At 39.2% G+C, this 20,544-nt stretch overlaps 1 protein-coding gene across 1 annotated transcript; it reads left to right on the forward strand.

Moving 5' to 3' along the window:
• Positions 1 to 632: 632 nt before the first annotated feature.
• LOC110124438 (zinc finger protein 675-like) lies at positions 633 to 12,496 on the forward strand. Its single transcript, XM_070464716.1, is given in 7 exon segments — positions 633 to 678; positions 5,252 to 5,422; positions 5,930 to 6,025; positions 10,489 to 10,491; positions 10,935 to 11,341; positions 11,343 to 12,018; positions 12,021 to 12,496. Coding segments are annotated over 7 exon segments (1,875 nt in total).
• Positions 12,497 to 20,544: the final 8,048 nt, after the last annotated feature.

Below are 20,544 nucleotides of genomic sequence, written 5' to 3' on the forward strand. Positions count from 1 at the left end.
TTCTCTAGAGAATTCCATGGACAGAGGAACCTAGCGGATTACAGTCCATGGGGTCAAAAACAGTTGGAAACGACTGAGCACGACTGAGCACGACTGAATGGCTAATACCTTCTACTTCTTTCAGTATACCTACATTTGATTAGATGCATAAAATTTATCCGTATTCCCTATTGGCTTAACAGTAAGAGTTTCAAGATAAAGAGAAACTTGCAACCCAAATAATACATTTAGAAATGCTACCAAACTTAAAATTAAATGACAAGGCATGATATGTTTTATTTTAAAACATAACTACTTTTGTAAAATACATTAATGTCATTGTTATTAAATACAATTATTTTATAAATCAAGTAACATTCACAATAAAGGACAGAAATGGTATGGACCTAACAGAAGCAGAAGATATTAAGAAGAGGTGGCAAGAATATACAGAAGAACTATACAAAAAAGATCTTAATGACCCAGATAACCACGATGGTGTGATCATGTACCTAGAGCCAGATATTCTGAAGTGCAAAGTCAAATGAGCCTTAGAAAGGATCACTTACAAACAAAGCTAGTGAAGGTAATGGAATTCCAGCTGAGCTAGTTAAAATCCTAAAATATGCTGCTGTTAAATTGCTGCACTCAATATGGCAGCAAACTTGGAAAACAGCCCTGGCCGCAGGACTGGAAAAGGTCAGTTTTCATTCGAATCCCAAAGAAAGGCAATGCCAAAGAATGCTCAGACTGAGGCACAGTTGTTGCACTCATCTCACATGCTAGGAAAGTCATGCTCAAAATTCTCCAAGTCAGGCTTCAATAGTATGTGAACCAAGAACTTCCAGATAGTCAAGCTGGATTTAGAAAAGTTAGAGGAACCAGAGATCAAATTGCCAACATCCCTTGGATCATAGAAAAAGAAAGACCATTCCAGAAATAGACCAATCTATTTCTGCTCCATTAATTATGCTAAAGCCTTTGTGTGGATCACAAGAAACTGTGGGAAATTCTTAAAGAGATGGGAATACCAGACCACCTCACCTGCCTCCTGAGAAATCTGTATGCAGGTCAAGAAGCAACAGTTAGAGCTGGACATGGAACAGACAGACTGGTTCCAAATTGGGAAAGGAGTACATCAAGTCTGTATGTTCTCACATTGCTTATTTAACTGAAATGCACAGTAGGTCATGTAAATGCCGGGCTGGGTGAAGCACAAGCTGGAATCAAGATTGCTGGGAGAAATATCAATAACCTCAGATATGCTCTCCCATCAGGAAGCTTCCATGAGCCTCTAACCCTTCTCCATCAGAGGGCAGAGAGAATGAAAACCACCATCACAGAAAACTAACCAATCTGATCACATGGACCACAGCCTTGTCTAACTCAATGAAACTATCAGCTTTGCCATGTTCGGCCAAAGTCATACATTGAATGCAATATATAAATATCTGAAAGAATATGTGTTATACAATTTATGTACCACACACTGAATACAATGAAGATATATCTGAAGATATACAGGCAGTGAGAAACAAAAAGAACATATGAGTGTGTGTGTATTCGTTCACACTTACTTAAAGAATTTAAAAATTCTAGTTCACAATTGGTCATTTCAGAATTGCAGATGATTTACTAAAAACTGCAAATCTGATAAATTTGTCAGTTAATCTATTTTGTCTACAATACTGGGAATTAATTTCCTTAAATGTCAGAAGGTTATTTTTTTATTTTTATTTTTTTAGGAAGTTATGTTTTTTAAGGAACATCCACACTGTCCTCCCAAGTGACTGCACCAGCATACACTCCCTCCAGCCATGTAGGAGGTTCCCTGATCTCCAAGCCTCTTCAGCGTTTATGATATTATTGGTGGGCTTTTTGCTAATAGTTATTCTGTCTGTCAGGAGGTGATGTATCATTGTCGTTTTGTTCTGCATTTCTTATTGTTTAGCGATGGTGAGCATCTTTCTTTGCCTCGTGCCAATCTAAAGGACCAAGTTGCCCAGCCAGCTTCAGCAGCTGAGGCGCACAGGGTTAGTCTCCCCAGAGCACGTGGAGTATTCTTGGACCAGGGATGAGGCCTCAGGGCCCTGCACTGTCAGGTGGGTTCCTAAGCACTGTGTTATCAGCCTGTTGTTTTTTTTTTTTTTCTTTCCTTTGAGATATATATTTTGGAATATAATTGCTTTACAATGTGTTAGATTCTGCTGGACAACTTCATCAATCAGCCATAGGTATATGTATACCCACTCTCTCTTGAACCTCCCTCCCACGATCTCCGTCTCACCCCTCTAGCCATCACAGAGCCCCGCGCTGAGCTCTCTGTGCTATGGAGCAGCTTCCCACTTGCTACCTATTTTACACATTGTGGTGAATATATGTTGAGGCCCTTCTCTCAATTGGGCCCCCTCTCATTCTCCCACTGTGTCCACAGGTCTATTCTCTATATTTGTGAAAATAAGTTTTAACATATGTACGTATGGAATCTAGAAAATGTTATTGATGATCCTATATAATGAGCAGGACTAGAGCTGCAGACATAGATATTAAGCATTTTTATATTAAGCTTTCAAGGTATAAAATACATGGACAATCATTCCATGCATTTTACTAAGTGAAAGAAGCCCATCTGAAAGTGCCACAAGAAGTCGGATTTTTACAACCTGGCATTGTGGTGTAGGTAAATGTTCTCATGTGCTCCATTGTGTCTGAGTCTTTGGGACCCAATGGACTGTGCCTGCCAGGTTCCTCTGTCCGTGAGATTTCCCAGGAAAGAACACTGGAGTGGGTGGCCATTTCTTCTTTCAAGGGATCTTGCAGGGGATCCTTACCCAAGGATTGAACCCACATCACTCAAGTCGCCTGCATTGGCAGGTGGATTCTTTACCTTGGAGCCACCTGAGAATTCATTCGGAAATTTTGAAGAGACTAAAATGGTCAGTGGTTGCTATTTGTGGCAAAGGAGGGGCTATGAATATCCTGAGTTCAGGAACTTGAAATCATTGTGTTAAACTGTTGTAATGGACACAAGTTTTGTAATGGACACATACACTTGCTCAGATCCTAGAGTGAACACCCCTAGAAGAGAAACATAGGGTGAAACTAGAAACTGTGTTTTATGTCTATGTATATTCATCAGTGGCAACAAATGTACATACTGGTGGGGACATAAGTAGGGAGATTATCTTCGTGAGGGAACAAAAGGTATATGGGACACCTCTGTACCTTAGTCTCAATTCTGCAGTGAAACTAAATTATCTAACCCTTGCTTGTAGACTTTTGGATAGCAGCCATCCTTACTGGTGTGTAATGGTACCTCATTGTGGTTTTGATTTGCATTTTTCTGATAATGAGTGATGTTGAGCATCTTTTCATGTGTTTTTTAGCCACCTGTGTGTCTTCTTTGGAGAAATGTCTGTTTAGTTCTTTGGCCCATTTTTTGATTGGGCCATTTATTTTTCTGGAGTTGAGCTGCAGGAGTTGCTTGTATATTTTTGAGATTAATCCTTTGTCTGTTGCTTCATTTGCTAATATTTCTCCCAATCTGAGGGCTGTCTTTTCACCTTGCTTATAGTTTCCATTGCTGTACAAAAGCTTTTAAGTTTCATTAGGTCCCATTTGTTTATTTTTGCTTTTGTTTCTAATATTCTGGGATGTGGGTCATACAGGATCCTGCTGTGATTTATGTCAGAGAGTGTTTTGCATATGTTCTCCTCTAGGAGTTTTATAGTTTCTGGTCTTACATTTAGAGCTTTAATCCATTTTGAGTTTATTTTTGTGTATGGTGTTAGAAAGTATTCTAGTTTCATTCTTTTACAGGTGGTTGACCAGTTTTCCCAGCAACACTTGTTAAAGAGGTTGTCTTTTTTCCATTGTATATCCTTGCCTCCTTTGTCGAAGATACGGTGTCCATAGGTTCGTGGATTTATCTCTGGGCTTTCTATTCTGTTCCATTGATCTATATTTCTGTCTTTGTGCCAGTACCATACTGTCTTGATGACTGTGGCTTTGTAGTATAGTCTGAAGTCAGGCAGGTTGATTCCTTCAGTTCCATTCTTCTTTCTCAAGATTACTTTGGCTATTCGAGGTTTTTTGTATTTCCATACAAATTGTGAAATTATTTGCTCTAGTTCTGTGAAAAATACCGTTGGTAGCTTGATAGGGATTGCGTTGAATCTATAGATTGCTTTGGGTAGTATAGCCATTTTAACAATGTTGATTCTTCCAATCCATGAACACGGTATATTTCTCCATCTGTTTGTGTCCTCTTTGATTTCTTTCATCAGTGTTTTATAGTTTTCTATGTATAGGTCTTTTGTTTCCTTATGTAGATACACTCCTAAGTACTATATTCTTTTTGTTACAATGGTGAATGGGATTGTTTCCTTAATTTCTCTTTCTGTTTTCTCATTGTTAGTGTATAGGAATGCAAGGGATTTCTGTGTATTAATTTTATATCCTGCAAATTTACTATATTCATTGATTAGCTCTAATAATTTTCTGGTAGAGTCTTTAGGGTTTTCTATGTAGAGGATCATGTTGTCTGCAAACAGTGAAAGTTTCACTTCTTCTTTTCCTATCTGGATTCCTTTTACTTCTTTTTCTGCCCTGATTGCTGTGGCCAAAACTTCCAAAACTATGTTGAATAGTAGTGGTGAGAGTGGGCACCCTTGTCTCCATGTCCAGTTCTAACTGTTGCTTCCTGACCTGCATATATAGTAGATGCTAAATAGTTAAAATGACTCTTGCCACCAAGGTTACTACTATGAGACCTGTAAAATCTGTAGAACACTTAAAGTTCAAAGTTAAGTATGAATTCTTTCCTTACTATTCTACCTAAGAGCTCTTCAAAATGGTTATTCATGGAACAGAATTTTCAGCATTAGTAGTTGAAATAAGCTTGCTAAAAATGTGGCACATTGGTCCCACTATAGAATGTTTGGATTGGAATGTGTTTTTAAAAAGTATTTCCAGGTTTTTTTTGTTTTTGTTTTTTTTGATAGACAATTTATCCTGTGTCACATGAGTACAACAGTCAAAAATAAGTATGCCAATATTTATTTTTATAATTCTTGATTATTTTATAATTCTTCTTCCTAGTCATAATATTTTCTGTAGTAGTTTATGGGTCATATGTCATCCTCTTTTCCTGGGGTTAAAAATATGGTGAAGATACTACTGTGTAAAAATTGTATTCTTGTGTAATAGCAGACACTCTCCTAAAGGAAAACCAGGTCTCTGAACTTGCTGTTTCCATGTTGGGTCACATAAGGAAGTCTTCCCACGGCCCCATGGCATCTGTACTTTGTATTTCAGGGACGGCTGACGTTCCAGGATGTGGCCATAGACTTCACTCAAGAGGAGTGGGAATGCCTGGACCTCGGTCAGCGGGACTTGTACAGGGACGTGATGTTAGAGAACTACAGGAACCTGGCCTCCTTGGGTGAGGACAACTTCCTTCCAGAATCGCTTACCTACCCACGAGGTTTTGGTTCCTTCATTTCTAGAATGTCTTCTGAAATTGTCTGCTTCCCACAGTGGTTTCAGATCTCTGCTTTCTAGGGGGAAATGAGTGTCTGTGAGTTTAGAAAGAAAGGCTTCATGATGGTTTGCTATGCTGGTAAGCTTTTTCTTCCCTGAGGTACTCTGCCTGCTTCATTCTAGGTGAGTGGTAATTGTATACGTTCTGTGGTATTAAATAGTTGCACCCTCTCTTAATTTCACATTCATACACACTTACTTTTCCTTAGCAGCATGTGACCAAAATCTCAGGATTTGATTGTTATGTATTTGTTAGTGTTGTAGAGGTGCTTTGAATAAAGTATTTGGGGAAATCATTTTCTAGGCTGTATTAACATTCTCCCATGCATTCTCGTCTCACCTGAATACATATAGGATTGGACACGGATGAATCTCTAAGAACACAAATATTCCTTTCTCTGATGAACAGGACTTGTAGTCTCTGGGCTGAATCTGGTCACCTTTCTGGAGCAACTGAACGATCCCAGGACTATAAGGAGAATAGAGACAACAGCCATATACCCAGGTAGGTGTGAGTGGACTCAGATGAGAGGTCCAAGGAGCAGTGAGGAAGTCATCCTTTGTCAGGTGGTTTTGGAAGATGTGCCTCAGTGGAAATGATTTTGGAAAACCTGGGTTTATTTTTGCTACTGTCAAAGAAATGGATCACCTGCCCCATTCTGTCTCTGAAATCATTCATGAATTGATCTCCAGTGATTCCTTTTTCCCATCACAGTGTGAACTAAACGTCTCCTCTTGGCTTGGCACAAACTGCATTCATTGGTTGCTCTTCCATTTCTTGGGGATCCTAGGAAAACTGTGCCATTTATGAGTAACTGTATGACAGTCCTTTTAAAGTTTCTACCTCTGGACAAAAATGTGTGAGTCGTAGACAAACTGCTAAACTCCCAGAAATACTAGGGACAGGCCTTTGTTTTCTGATTTATAACTTCCTATCCACTGGGAGCTAGAGATAGGACCTTCTAAATAAATTTCAAATTCAAGTAATTTTTTCACTGCAGAAAGCAAAACCTGCTGAAAATCAAAGAATGCACATCTCAGGTTTACTTCAAAGTTTCTCTTTTCCTTACATGATTTCATATTAAATATCTGAAGTGCATTTGGCCCCATTCTAAAATACTAGGTATGTTAATGTACTCTATCTCATCAAATTTTAAAATAAATTGGCATAAAAGCTTAGCACATTTTCCACCCATATTATTAATGGTTGATTCAAACTATAAGAATTTCTAGATTATATAAAGAAATCTTTTACAAAACTTCTAATTTGGAATACAGCTGTTTTATAATTTTGTACTACTGTACACCAAGAGGAAAGAATAGTTAATAAAGCCAAAGCAGCTGTTTTTCTGGAACTCTCTTGCTTTTTCTGTGATCCAAGGGGTGTTGGCAATTTCATCACTGGTTCCTCTGCTTTCTCTAAATCCAGCTTGATGATCTAGAATTTCTGAGTACACATTCTGTTGAAGCGTTACTTGGAGAATTTGAGCCTGCCTTTGATAGTGTGTGACATCAATGCAATTGTGCAGTCTTTTTTAACATTTTTTGACATTGCCTTTCTTTGAGATTAGAATGAAAACTAATGTTTCCCAGTCCTGTGGCCACTACTGAGGTTTCCAAATTTGCTGGCATATTGAGTGCAGCACTTTCACAGCATCATCTTTATGATTTAAATAGCTTAACTGGAATTCCATCACGTCCACTAGCTCTGCTGGTAGTGATGCTTCTTTAGACACACTTGATTTCAGATTCCAGGATGTCTGTGTCTAGGTGAGTGATCACACCACCCTGGTTATCATGGTCATTAAGATATTTTGTATCGGTCTTCCACATAGTCCTGACACCTTTTGTTAAGGTCTGCTTTTGTAAGGCCCATACCATTTCTGTCCTTTATTGTGCCCATCTCTGCATGAAATCTTACTCTGATATCTTTAATTTTCTTGAAGCGATCTCTAGTCCTTCCCATTCCATTGATTTCCCATTTAGGTCTCCACAGAGCAATGAGTAGAATTCCCAGTGTTTCAAGCATATTTTCAAAGTCTCTCATTTAATTTCTCAAGAAATTATTAAGTTTACCTTATGTGTAATGAACTTCTTCAGATATTTTCCTATAACAAAGTGTCCTTTATTCCATAAAGTGTCCTTCACTTTATGAATAGTTCTCTGTCAATATTGTTTATTATTTTTAGATTGAAGCATCTAATAGAACATTCTTGGAAACATGTTTGACAAGAAGTGGACGAAACAATTATTAGGCAGCTAGGATTTGTGAAAATGTTTGGTGTCTCCACTTCAGATGACTAAAAGCAAGAAGTAATCCTTAGATTGCCTATCTCCTCTTCATTTAGTGGTTCCTGTAGGTTCTTAGCCTGCTTCTCCCTCTGTCACACATTCCTTTGCCACCTCATTTTGTCCAGTTTTCTGCTTGTAGTCTCTGTTTTGAAGGCTATGGGCACCTAGTCAGTCATCCTTCTGGTGCCTGCACCTTGGTGCATGAGATTGGTCCAGTGGTTTGTCCTCTACTATATGGTGGTTCAGGCTTCCTCCACAAGCATCCCATTTATAGAGCTCCTCCCTCCCTCCCGTCCCCTCAGGATGTCTCCTCACTGGCCAACCGCAGTCCTCTGCCTGGGTCTGCTCTCTGAACCCCACATTCCAGCACCCAGCCCTTGTCTGCAGCGGTGGGCGTGCCTCTCAGGCTGGGTGGGCAGGGCAGGGGTCAGCACCCCGTGTGCAGGTCTCACCCTGTCCTGCTGCCACACGCGGGTTGCCATGTTCTCTCCCACAGAGAATGAGGCTCTCCTTCTGTCCAAACTGAGCTCCCCGACGAGGGCCTTCCCCGGATGTGGAGACCGCTCCTCACTTTCATGTCCCCCCAGGGTGCAGGCCCCATTCCACTGCCTCTCCTCTTCCTTTTCCTTCTTCTTTCTCTTGCTCCTACCTGGCTCAGCAGGAATGTTTCTGTCCTTGTAGATTTCCAAGGGCCTCTGCTAGTGTCCAGATGGGCTCTGTGAGAAGAGTTCCGTTTCTGATGTATTCTTTTTTTTGGGGGGGGGGTTGCATTAAGTTTATAAATTAACTTACATAAAATCCATAGCTTTACAATGTGAATCTTCCCTATCCATGAATAGAGTATGTCTTTTCATTTCTTCAGGTATCTTGTCTCTCAGTAGTATTTTCCTCATACGTTTTGCACAGTTTTTGCTAAACACATTTTTTCCTTTTTTGTTACCATTGCAAAAATGTTCTGTTCCATTAAATCTTCTAATGGATTGTTTGTAGATACTGACGATATTGACTGATTCCTATAAATAAACTTTGTATTCTACCATTCTACTGAATTCTCATTCTCACTCTTTTCCCCCTATCTCTCCCTCTTTCTGCTTCTTTTCATATTTGGGAAACTTTCCAAGTGATTCAGTTCACTCAGTTCAGTTGCTCAGTCATGTCTAACTCTTGTGACCCCATGAACCGCAGCATGCCAGGCCTCCCTATCCATCACCAACTGCTGGAGTCTACCTAAAGTCATGTCCATTGAGTCAGTGATGCTATCCAACCATCTCATCTTCTGCCATTCCTCCCCTTCTCCTCCTGCCCTCAATCTTTCCCAGCATCAGGGTATTTTCAAATGAGTCAGCTCTTCGCATCAGGTGGCCAAAGTATTGGAGTTTCAGCTTCAACATCAGTCCTTCCAATGAACACCCAGGACTGATCTCCTTTAGGATGGACTGGTTGGATCTCCTTGCAGTCCAAGGAACTCTCAAGAGTCTTCTCCAACACCAATTTAAAAACATCAATTCTTCAGCTTCCATTTAAAAAAAAGAGTCTTTTTAAAAGCTTACATTAATATCCCTAGAAAATTAAGAAATTATCATATCCATAGTACAAGAGCAGAATTCTTTGGAAAAAGAATAAAAAATAAGAAGATACTTTTGGAATTTAAAAAACAAATCAATTTCATTAAGATGTTAGAAGATAAAGTAGAGCAAACCTTCCTTAAAAAAGCAAAAAAGCCAAAAGTTACACAGGAACAAATACTCTATTTGAATAGTCATATATATTAAATAAATGGAATTAATAATTAATAACCTTCCAAACCAGACAGTACTATGCCCAGAGGTCACTGTTGAATTCTGCCAAACATTAAAGGAAGAAATTGTACCAATTCTATATGATCTCTTCTAGAAGATAGAAGCAGAAGGAATACTTCTTAACTCATTCTGTGAGACCAAAAACACCCTAATACAAACACCAAAGACATTATAAGAAAAGAAAACTACAGGCTAATATCTCTCATGAACATCAATTCAAAAATCCTCAACAAAATAGCAACAACTTGAATCCAATAGAGTATTGAAATCCAATATAGAAAGGATTTTACACAATGGCCAAGTGGGATTTATCTTAGGTATGCAACACTGGTTCAGCACTTGAAAATCAATTAATGTAACCCACTAGCAAGCTGAAAAAGGGAAAATCAAACAAAATCAATAGAGGTAGGAGGAAACCAGAATTGAAAGAGACACGTGTACCCCAATGTTCATCACAGCACTGTTTACAATAGCCAGGACATGGAAGGCAACCTAGATGTCCATTGGCAGACAAATGGATAAGAAAGCTGTGGTACATATACACAATGGAATATTACTCAGCTATTAAAAAGAATGCATTTGAATCAGTTCTAATGAGGTGGATGAAACTGGAGTCTATTATACAGAATGAAGTAAGTCAGAAAGAAAAACACCAATATAGTATATTAATGCATATATATGGAATTTAGAAAGATGGTAATGATGATCCTATATGTGAGACAGCAAAAGAGACACAGATGTAAAGAACAGACTTTTGGACTCTGTGGGAGAAGGTGAGGGTGGGATGATTTGAGAGAATAGCATTGAAACATGTATATTACCATATGTGAAATAGATCACCAGTCCAAGTTCAATGCATGAAACAGGGCACTCAAAGCTGGTGCACTGGGACAACCCTGAGGGATGGGATGGGGAGGGAGGTGGGAGGGGGGTTCAGGATGGGGGACACATGTACACCCATGGCTGATTCATGTCAATGTATGGCAGAAAGCCACTACAATATTGTAAAGTAAAGTGAAAAAGTGAAAGTGAAGTTGCTCAGTAGTGTCTGACTCTTTGCAACCCCATTGACTGTAGCCTACCAGGCTCCTCAGTCCATGGAATTCTCCAGGCAAGAGTACTGGAGTGGGTTTCTGATGTATTCTTGATGGCTTTGTGGAGAGAGAAGAATTCCATGTCCCCCTAATCCTCTGGCATGTTTATCCTCCCTTATCTACTTCATTTTTGAACTAATGAAAAGTTCATCAGTTTTCTCTAAATCTTTAAGGATATTCCCTGGGAATAGCAGGTAAAATTACTTATTATTTGCTATCTTTCAGCTAGTGTCTCCTCAAGACACCTGGGATTTGATGCCACAGAAACCAAGGATAAAAGATTTGTATCCAAAAGCAAACCTAGGAATATATGAAAGATTTCACCTCAGAAATTTCAATTTAATAAAACACTGGGAATATAGGAGGGCATACGAAAGACAGACATGTTTATATGGACATAAAAAAATTGAGACAGTGACACATAAGGGAAATATTGCAAAAAGAAATGAGCAACATGAGTCAAATTGTGGAAAACACCAATTTCAGTCTTCAATATCTGCTGAGAAGTGTAAGTTTTTAAGAAAAGATTCACCTCACCTTGAGAAACATACATGTTCTCTGAAAGGAAACGTGGTATATTTGGAAGGTGATTTAGTCTCTACTGCAAATACTCATTCAAACAATTCTGAATGTAGGCCTTCATTTATGCATACATTCAAGCATGTCTGAACACCTGAAATTTAAAAATGAGGGGCAAAACTCACAATATACTCAATTTGAGGGATCTGTGAGCAGGAAGTCATTATTCTTCTAGCAAAAGATATTTCCTCTCCATTCCACGATGTATAATGTTGATGATAATGGAAGAGATGTAGTCCAACCGTCATTGTTCAATACACATCATGATATTGCTAATATGGAACAGCTTTCCACGTGTAATAAAATTAGTCAGGTCTTAAGTAAGAGTTCCAGCCCCAGTAATTACAAGGGTATTTATGGTGGAGTGAGAAGGTATTCAAGCAATGAAACTGGGTATAAGGTTGAAGGAGACTCAAACCTTATGAAACATCAGGTACCTGAATCATCATACAGGGATTCTAAAAGTAATAAATGCAGAAATATCTTTTATCAGATGTCAGTTCGTTCTGTAAAGAGTATTCACACTGGAGAGAAGACTTATAATTGTAGTGAATATGGTAAAGCTTCTAATCAGTCTTCAGAACTTGTACAACAGCAAACTATTCAAAATTCACAGAAAGAAAACCAATGTAAGATACATAGGAAATTCTTTAGTACCTCATCCAATCTAAGTAGACATAGGAAGATTCATGCAGGAAAGACATCTGTCAAATGTACAGAATGTGACAAAACATTTGTCGTCACTCACTTCTTACTCAACATCAGCTTACTCACACTGGAGAGAAATGTTATAAATGTTCAGAATGTGGCAAAGCCTTTATTCCGAGTTCAAATCTTAGTAAACATCACCGAATTCATATGGGGGAGAAGCATTATAAGTGTACAGAATGTGGGAAGACCTTCATGAACAGTTCTGCTCTTACTAGACATCAGCGAATTCATACTGGGGAGAGACCGTATAAGTGTATAGAATGTGGCAAAGGCTTTAATCAGAAATCAATTCTCACTACACATCTGCGAGTTCATACTGGAGAGAAACCGTATAAATGTACAGAATGTGGCAAAGCCTTTAATCAGAAATCAATTCTCACTACACATCTGCGAGTTCATACTGGAGAGAAACCTTAAAAGCATGAAGATTGTGGCAAAGGCTTTAGTCATAGTGGTCATCTCACTAAGCAGCTGAGAACACACACCTGGGAAGAACACTAGGAATGGAAGAAGTGATGAAAGGTTTGTCATAAGCATGCATCAGAGAACTTGGGAGTTTATAAAAGAGACCTGTGAAAATGATGTAACAAATATGTAAAAAATATTTAATCAAAAGTCAAATGTAAAGAAACATAAGAGACTGCATATTAGAAAGTATTTCATCAATCCTCTTTTCCGAAGTTTCTCTGAAGGAGAATTACTGTAGGGAGTACTCCATAGTTAAAACTCACAGAAAATGGATATATTAGCATGAATTGTAAATGTGGATTGATGGTTAGAAAGTTAGAATTATTAGCAATGTATGCTTGTTTATAATGACGTGATTTGAGATTATTAGAAGTGAATGTAATTCAATGCTCAAATAATCCATACTATGCTTCACTTCTATAGTGTGTATGCAAACATAAGTTTTGGATGGTTTATGCTTGAAAGATTAGCCTTTTCATATTGTGTTGCAACCATTTCTATCTATTCTCCATTAGAAGATGAAGGATACCATAATGTAAAATGGACAATGAACATCTAAATGGAGGTGTTTGTCATTGATGTGAAATATCCCGGGAGGTTGCCATGATGTAAGTGATCATGGAATGTCTTCAAGTATTAAAGGAAGACAGAAGTTGGTTATAAATTTTCAATAGGTCTATCAATTGATTTGAAAGAGGAACACCATCACAGTTCACTACAATACTGATGTACCTTTATAATTTCAGCACAAGTCATGAATATTACTTGACAGTGTTGCAATAAAGACAGCTTCTGTGATAACCTAGAAATGTATTGGAAACCCTTCCTGGAAAAGGCAGACAATTAGTGTGTATCATGTTTACTAATTGTTTCCTAGGCTTTGTTTGTACACCATAAAAATCAGAAAAATGAATATCTTTCTCTGTACTTTTGATATGTATTTAATCATGGATCATACCGTGGATTATTAAAGGTTTTATGTCAACTATGTGTGAAATTCATACAAGGCTATTAGTAGAAGTGAATGGTTTTTAGTGTTTCAGTTGGTTGTAATGAATGAAGTGTTAACCCACAACCAACAGTAACCTTCACAAGAAACTGTGGAAAATTCTTAGAAAGATGGGAATACCAGATCACCTGACCTGCCTCTTGAGAAATCTGTATAGAGGTCAGGAAGCAACAGTTAGAACTCCACATGGAACAACAGACTGGTTCCAAATAGGGAAAGGAGTACGTCAGGTGTGTATATTGTCGCCCTGCTTATTGAACTTATATGCAGAGTACATACTGAGAAATGCTGGGCTGGAAGAAGTACAAGCTGGAATCAAGATTGATGGGAGAAATAAAATAACCTCAGCTATGCAGATGACACCACCCTTATGGCAGAAAACGAAGAAGAACTAAAGAGCTTCTTGATGAAAGTGAAAGAAGAGAGTCAAAATTTGGCTTAAAGCCCAGCCTTCAGAAAACTAAGATCATGGCATCTGGTCCCATCACTTCATGGCAAATAGATGGGAAAAGAGTGGAAACAGTGGCAGGATTTATTTTTGGGGGCTCCAAAATCAGTGCAGATGGTGACTGCAGCCATGAAATTAAAAGATGCTTACTCCTGGGAAGAATAGTTATGACCAACCTAGACAGTATATTAAAAAGCAGAGACATTACTTTGCCAACAAAGCTATGTCTAGTCACGACTATGGTTTATCCAGTAGTCATGTATGGATGTGAGAGTTGGACTATGAAGAAAGCTGAGCCCCGAAGAATTGATGCTTTTGAACTGTGGTGTTGGAGAAGACTCTTGAGAGTCCGTTGTACTACAAGGAGATTCAACCAGTCCATCCTAAAGGAAATCAGCCCTAAATATTGGAAGGACTGATGTTGAAGTTGAAACTCCAATACTTTGACCCCATGATGGAAAGAACTGATTTAATTGAGAAGACCCAGATGCTGGGAAAGATTGAGGGTGGGAGGAGATGGGACAACAGAGGATGAGATGCTTGGATGGCATCACAACTCAATGGGCATGAGTTTGAATAGACTTTGGGAGTTCGTGATGGACAGGGAGGCCTGGCATGCTGCAGTCCATGGGGTTGTAATGAGTTGGACATGACTGAGCATCTGAACTAAACTGAATGAAGAAAGAGACAGTATTCTTGACTGGAGACTTCCATGGACAGAGGAGCCTGGCGGGCTACAATACATGGCGTTGCAAAGAGTCCGACACGACTGATCGACTAAGCAGAAAATTGTCAACTGTATACACTGTTTCTATTAAAGACAGATGAAACCCATAGTTTTAATTTATTTTTATTAATCATGGAGCTGCTATTGGCACACGTATAGTAACCCTAAAAATGCATGATTTCTGTAAGGTACTCCATGATTTCAGATCTATCTATGCAATTCCAGTCATTAGTTACATTAAACATCAGGTTTCATATGGCTTGGATTCAACAGTAACAATCACTGTCACAAAAATTACACTGTGACTTCCTTGGTGGCCCAGTGACTAAGATTCCTCATTCCCAATGTGGGTGGCGGGTGGGGGAGGTTGGGTTTGAAGGCCTAGGTTTGATCCCTCGTCAGGGAACTAGATCCCATATTCCACAAGTAAGATCCGGCACAGCCAAATAAATATTTTTCAAAAAGAATTACACTAAGATACTTTAGGAGGCATTGGGAACTGACATCTGGTGTAGCAGCTAATCTCTCTTTAATAGCTCCATTGAATTTTTAAAATTATTCCTCCTTCCCATGTTGCTTTGGCCCTGGATTACTTTGAGTCAGAACACTTTCTTTTTCCTGTATGGTCACCAACCCAGACTCCCCAAAGCACCTGTTTCTTGCAGATTCTTGCCCTCAGGCTGAAACAGAAACTACTCACTTGACGTCCTCCCATTGCCCGGATAGTGGGTTCTTGGTTTTGGACACGGCAAGCTGCCCCTGTCACAGGGAGGAAGGCAGCCAGACCCCTAGATAAGGGCTTGTCATCCTGTGATTCACGTCCCCTCAGAACTGCAATTATCTTTTCACCTGTAGCTTCGATGTGACACAGGCTTGGGGAACTGAGATTGTATGTGAAAACCTTTATTGCTCAGTTGCTAGTGATAAAACAACAATTAAAAGTTTATGCCGATCATCTCCAAAGAGACTATTGAAATGCTTGAGGAAGGTTCTATTCCCCTTGGTCCCTGGAGACAGACAGGGACTCACATGGAAGCAGTAGGAAACACTGAGGTCTAAGAAAGGAAGGGAGTTTCATGTGTTTGCTTGTGTAGTTTGTCTCCATGAGACGTCTTTCTACCAAAAATTAGTTGACCAGTGAACTGTGCCTCCCTTTAGATTATGAGTAGTGACATGGAGCCAAAGTACCTGAGAAGGATTTTCAAAATGAGAGGAAATTTCTCCATCTATCATTTTACGGAGGTGAAATTTTCATACGGCATTGCCTGAAATGTCATAGAACTTCTCAAGAAGTATCTTGAGGCAAATACTCCCTGTGTATACTGTTAGGACTCAATGTCTGTTAGACAGAAATTCCCCCGTGATTCCCACTGTAGTCTGCAAGAGCAGGTGCACCTTAGTGCCAACTCCCTAGAGAATGTTCTCCTAGGTCTTAGTGACCACAGTCATATTCACCACCCGAGGTTCCAGCAGGGAACCGTGAGATTTGAGCTATTGATACTTTAATCATGAAAATCAGTATCAATATGCCCTACTTAGAATTTGTCCCCACTCACAGATCCTTCAGAAACATATTTTCGTTTTTGTTCACAGCCCAAAGCATTTGGGATCCTAGTTCCCCTGCTAGGGAAGGAACCGCAATCACTGCATTGGAAGGTGGGGTCTTAACCATTGGACCACCGGGGAAGTTCCTAAACACGTTTTCTTTAATAAGTAATTTATTAACTTGACATACATTTACCATTATATTGTACTGATTAATGCTTTCTGTGTAAGAAATGATTAAATCTTCAACTCTGAGATCTTAGGTCCCCCACCAGGGATTGAACGCACATAATCTGCAGTGGAAAGAAGCACAGCGTCTTAACCACTGGACTACCAGGGAAGTTGCTAATCTCACATTTAAGGAGAAAGGTGTACTCTCTTGGGGTCCAATTGTCTGTGGCACTCTCTTATTCCTGTCTTGTTTGCTCTTCTCCAGAATATCCTTTCAGGGACTGCGTGAGGAGAAGGAGGTTAGGAAAGAAAGCCAGCAGGGGGGACGGTGCTTGGGAAGGGAACTGCAGAGCAGTTGAGGTGTTCGACGCACCCCACTGGGCTAGTTTCCTGCCCAGCTTTAGCATAAAAAGTCCTGCTTCTTGGAAACTTGTTCAGTCCTGGTAGAAGGAGGGCAATTGGTTGCTTCAGCAGCAGCAGCACCAGCAGCGACAACAATTACCAGAATAGTCTTTGTATCAGCAGAATGTGGCAGGAGTAACGGCATATCATTTCTGTGATTATGTTATAGATGACACTGGATTCCGGTCTCCCTCTTTCTTTCTGGAATCACTTCCTAAGGGAAAAGCCAGCTGCCTCGTTGTAAGCAGGTCTCTGGTTACAATTACTGAGGCTTCCTCCCAACGGATCATCTGAGGAATTATATTCAACTTTTCAGCACTTACGAGACACCCATCTTCACACACTTGCACAAAGAGCTGTTGAATTTTGCCTTTTTTCAACTTGCTGAAAACATCTCGGCTTCCCATCGAGGCGGCTCTCAAAATTCTTTCTCTTTTGCCTTAAGTTGTGTGAAACACTAACTTAGAACAGGCAGGAAGCAGCTCTGCTCCAGAGGAAATCAAAGAGATTTAAAGGCAGCGAAAAGCAGAGAAAGGAAGCACAGTTGGGCAGAAGGACCAACAGAGCCCCAAACGGAAAGGGGTGGGGTGAGAGGAGGCGAGGCTCCGCCCCCACTGGCCATTCTGACCGGTGTGAGGTGATATCTGCTGGTAGTTTTGATTTGCATTTCTCTAGTCATGAGTGAGGTTGAGCATCTTTTCCTGTGTTTGTTAGCCATCTGTAAGTCTTCTTTGGAAAAATGTCTGCTTAGGTCTCTTTCCCACTTTTTGATTGGGTTGTATGTTTTTCTGGTATTGAGTTGTATGAGCTGCTTGTATATTTTGGAAATTAATCCTTTGTCAGTTGTTTCAGTTGCTATTGTTTTCTACCACTCTGAGGATTGTCTTTTCACCTTGCTTATAGTTTCCTTTGCCAACAGAGGTCTGTCTAGTGAAGGCTATGGTTTTTCCAGTGGTCATGTATGGATGTGAGAGTTGGACTGTGAAGAAATCTAAGTGCTGAAAAATTGATGCTTTTCAACTGTGGTGTTGGAGAAGACTCTTGAGAGTCCCTTGGACTGCAAGGAGATCCGACCAGTCCGTCCTAAAGGAGATCAGTCCTGGGTGTTCATTGGAAGGACTGATGCTTAAGCTGAAATTTCAATACTTTGGCCACCTGATGTGATGAGTTGACTCATTGGAAAAGACCCTGATGCTGGGAGGGATTGGGGGCAGGAGGAAAAGGGGACGACAGAGGATGAGATGGCTGGATGGCATCACCGAGTCTATGGACATGACTTTGAGTAGACTCCGGGAGTTGGTGATGGACAGGAAGGCCTGGCATGCTGTGATTCATGGGGTCACAAAAGAGTCAGGCACGACTGAGTGACTGAACTGAACTGAACTGAAAGTTTCCTTTGCTTTGCAAAAGCTTTTAAGTTTAATCAGGTCCCACTTGTTTACTTTTGTTTTTATTTCCATTACTCTAGGAGGTGGGTTATAGAGGATCTTGCTTTGATTTATATCATTAAGTGTTCTGCCTCTGTTTTCCTCTAAGAGTCTTTTTAGTTTTTGGTCTCATATTTAGGTCGTTAATCCATTTTGAGTTTATCTTTCTGTATGGTGTTAGGAAGTGTTCTAATTTCATTCTTTTACATGTAGCTGTCCAGTTTTCCCAGTACCATTTACTGAAGAGGCTGTCTTTGCCCCATTGTATATTCTTGCCTCTTTTGTCAAAAATAAGGTACCCATAGGTGCATGGGTTTATTTCTGGGCTTTCTATCTTGTTCCATTGGTGTATATTTCTGTTTTTGTGCCAGTAACATACTGTCCTGATGACTGTAGCTTTGTAGTATAATCTGAAGTCAAGAAGGGTGATTCCTCCTACTCCATTCTTCTTTCTCAAGACTGCTTTTGGCTATTTGCGGTCTTTTGTGTTTCCATATGAATTGTAAAATATTTTGTTCTAGTTCTGTGAAAAATGCCATTGGTAATTTGATAGGGATCTCATTGAATCTGTAGATTGTGTTTGGTTGTATAGTCATTTCCACAATATTGATTCTTCCTACCCAGGAACATGGAATATCTCTTCATCTGTGTATGTCATCTTTGATTTTGTTCATCAGTGTCATAATTTTCTGTGCACAGTTCTTTTGTCTCCTCAGGTAGGTTTATTCCTAGATATTTAATTCTTTTTGTTGCAATGGGGAATGGGATTCATTCCTTGATTTCTCATTCTGATTTTTCATTGTTAGTATATAGAAATGAAAGTGATTTCATTTGTATTGATTTTGTATCCCAGAACTTTGCTAAATTCATAAATTAGCTATAGCAGTTTTCTGATACTATCTTTAGGGTTTTCTATATACAGTATCATGTCATCTGCAAACAGTGAGAGCTTTACTTCTTTTCTGATCTGGATTCCTTTTATTTCTTTTTCTTCTCTGATTGCTATAGCTAGGACTTCCAGAACTATGTTGAATAATAGTGGTGAAAGTGGACACCCTTGTCTTGTTCCTGATCTTAGGGGCAGTGCTTTCAGTTTTTCACCATTGAGAATAATGTTTGCTGTAGGCTTATCCTATACATTGATGTAGATTCCTTCTATGCTCATTTTTTTGCATAGTTTTAATCATAAATGGGTGCTGAATTTTGTCAGAGTCTTTTTCTGCATCTATTGAGAGGATCATATGATTTTTGTCTTTCAATTTGTTAATATGGTATACCACATTGATTGATTTGCGGATATTGAAGAATCCTTGCATTCCTGAAATAAACCCAAGTTGATCATGGTGTATGAGCTTTTTGATGTGTTGCTGAATTCTGTTTGCTAAAACTTTGTTGAGGATTTTTGCATTTATGTTCATCACTGATATTGGCCTGTAGTTTTCTTTTTTTGTGTTGTCTTTGGTTTTGGTATCAGGGTGATGGTGGCCTCGTCGATAGAGTTTGGAAGTGTTCCTTCCTCTGCAATTTTTTGAAAGAGTTTTAGAAGGATAGGCATTAGCTCTTCTCTAAATGTTTGATAGAATTCTCCTGTAAAGCCACCTGGTCTTGGGCTTTTGTTATTTGGGAAATTTTTGATCACAGCTTCCATTTCAGTGCTTGTAATTGGGTTGTTCATAATTTCTATTTCTTCCTGTTTCTGTCTTGGAAGATTGAACTTTTCTAAGTTCATAATAATCTCTTATACCCCTTTGTATTTCTGCATTTTCTATTGCAACCTCACCTTTTTCATTTCTAATTTTGTTGATTTGATTCCTCTCTCTCTTCCTCCAGTACTCTTGCCTGGAAACTCCCATGGACGGAGGAGCATGGTAGGTTACAGTCCATGGGGTCGCAAAGAGTCAGACACAACTAAGCAGTTTACTTTCACTTTCTCTTTTTCTTGATGAGTCTGGCTAAAGGTTTGTCAATTTTGTTTATCTTCTCCAAGAACCTGCTTTTAGTTTTATTAATCTTTACTATTATTTCTTTCATTTCTTTTTCATTTATTTCTGCTCGGATGTTTATGATTTATTTCCTTCTACTAATTTTAGGGGTTTTTTTGTACTTCATTTTCCAGTTGTTCTAGGTGTCAGGTTAGGTTGTCTATTCAATGTTTTTCTTGTTTCTTGAGGTAGGATTGTATTGCTATAAGCTTCCTTCTTACAAATGCTTTTGCTGCATCCCATAGGTTTCGAGTTGTCGTGTTTTCATGGTCGTTTGTTTCTAGAAATTTATTGATTTCCCTTTTGATTTCTTCAGTAACCTGTTGGTTATTTAGAAACGTGTTGTTTAATCTCCATGTGTTTGTGTTTC

The sequence above is a fragment of the Odocoileus virginianus genome, unplaced genomic scaffold (genome assembly GCF_023699985.2).
Source record: "Odocoileus virginianus isolate 20LAN1187 ecotype Illinois unplaced genomic scaffold, Ovbor_1.2 Unplaced_Contig_114, whole genome shotgun sequence".
Lineage (NCBI taxonomy): Eukaryota > Metazoa > Chordata > Mammalia > Artiodactyla > Cervidae > Odocoileus > Odocoileus virginianus.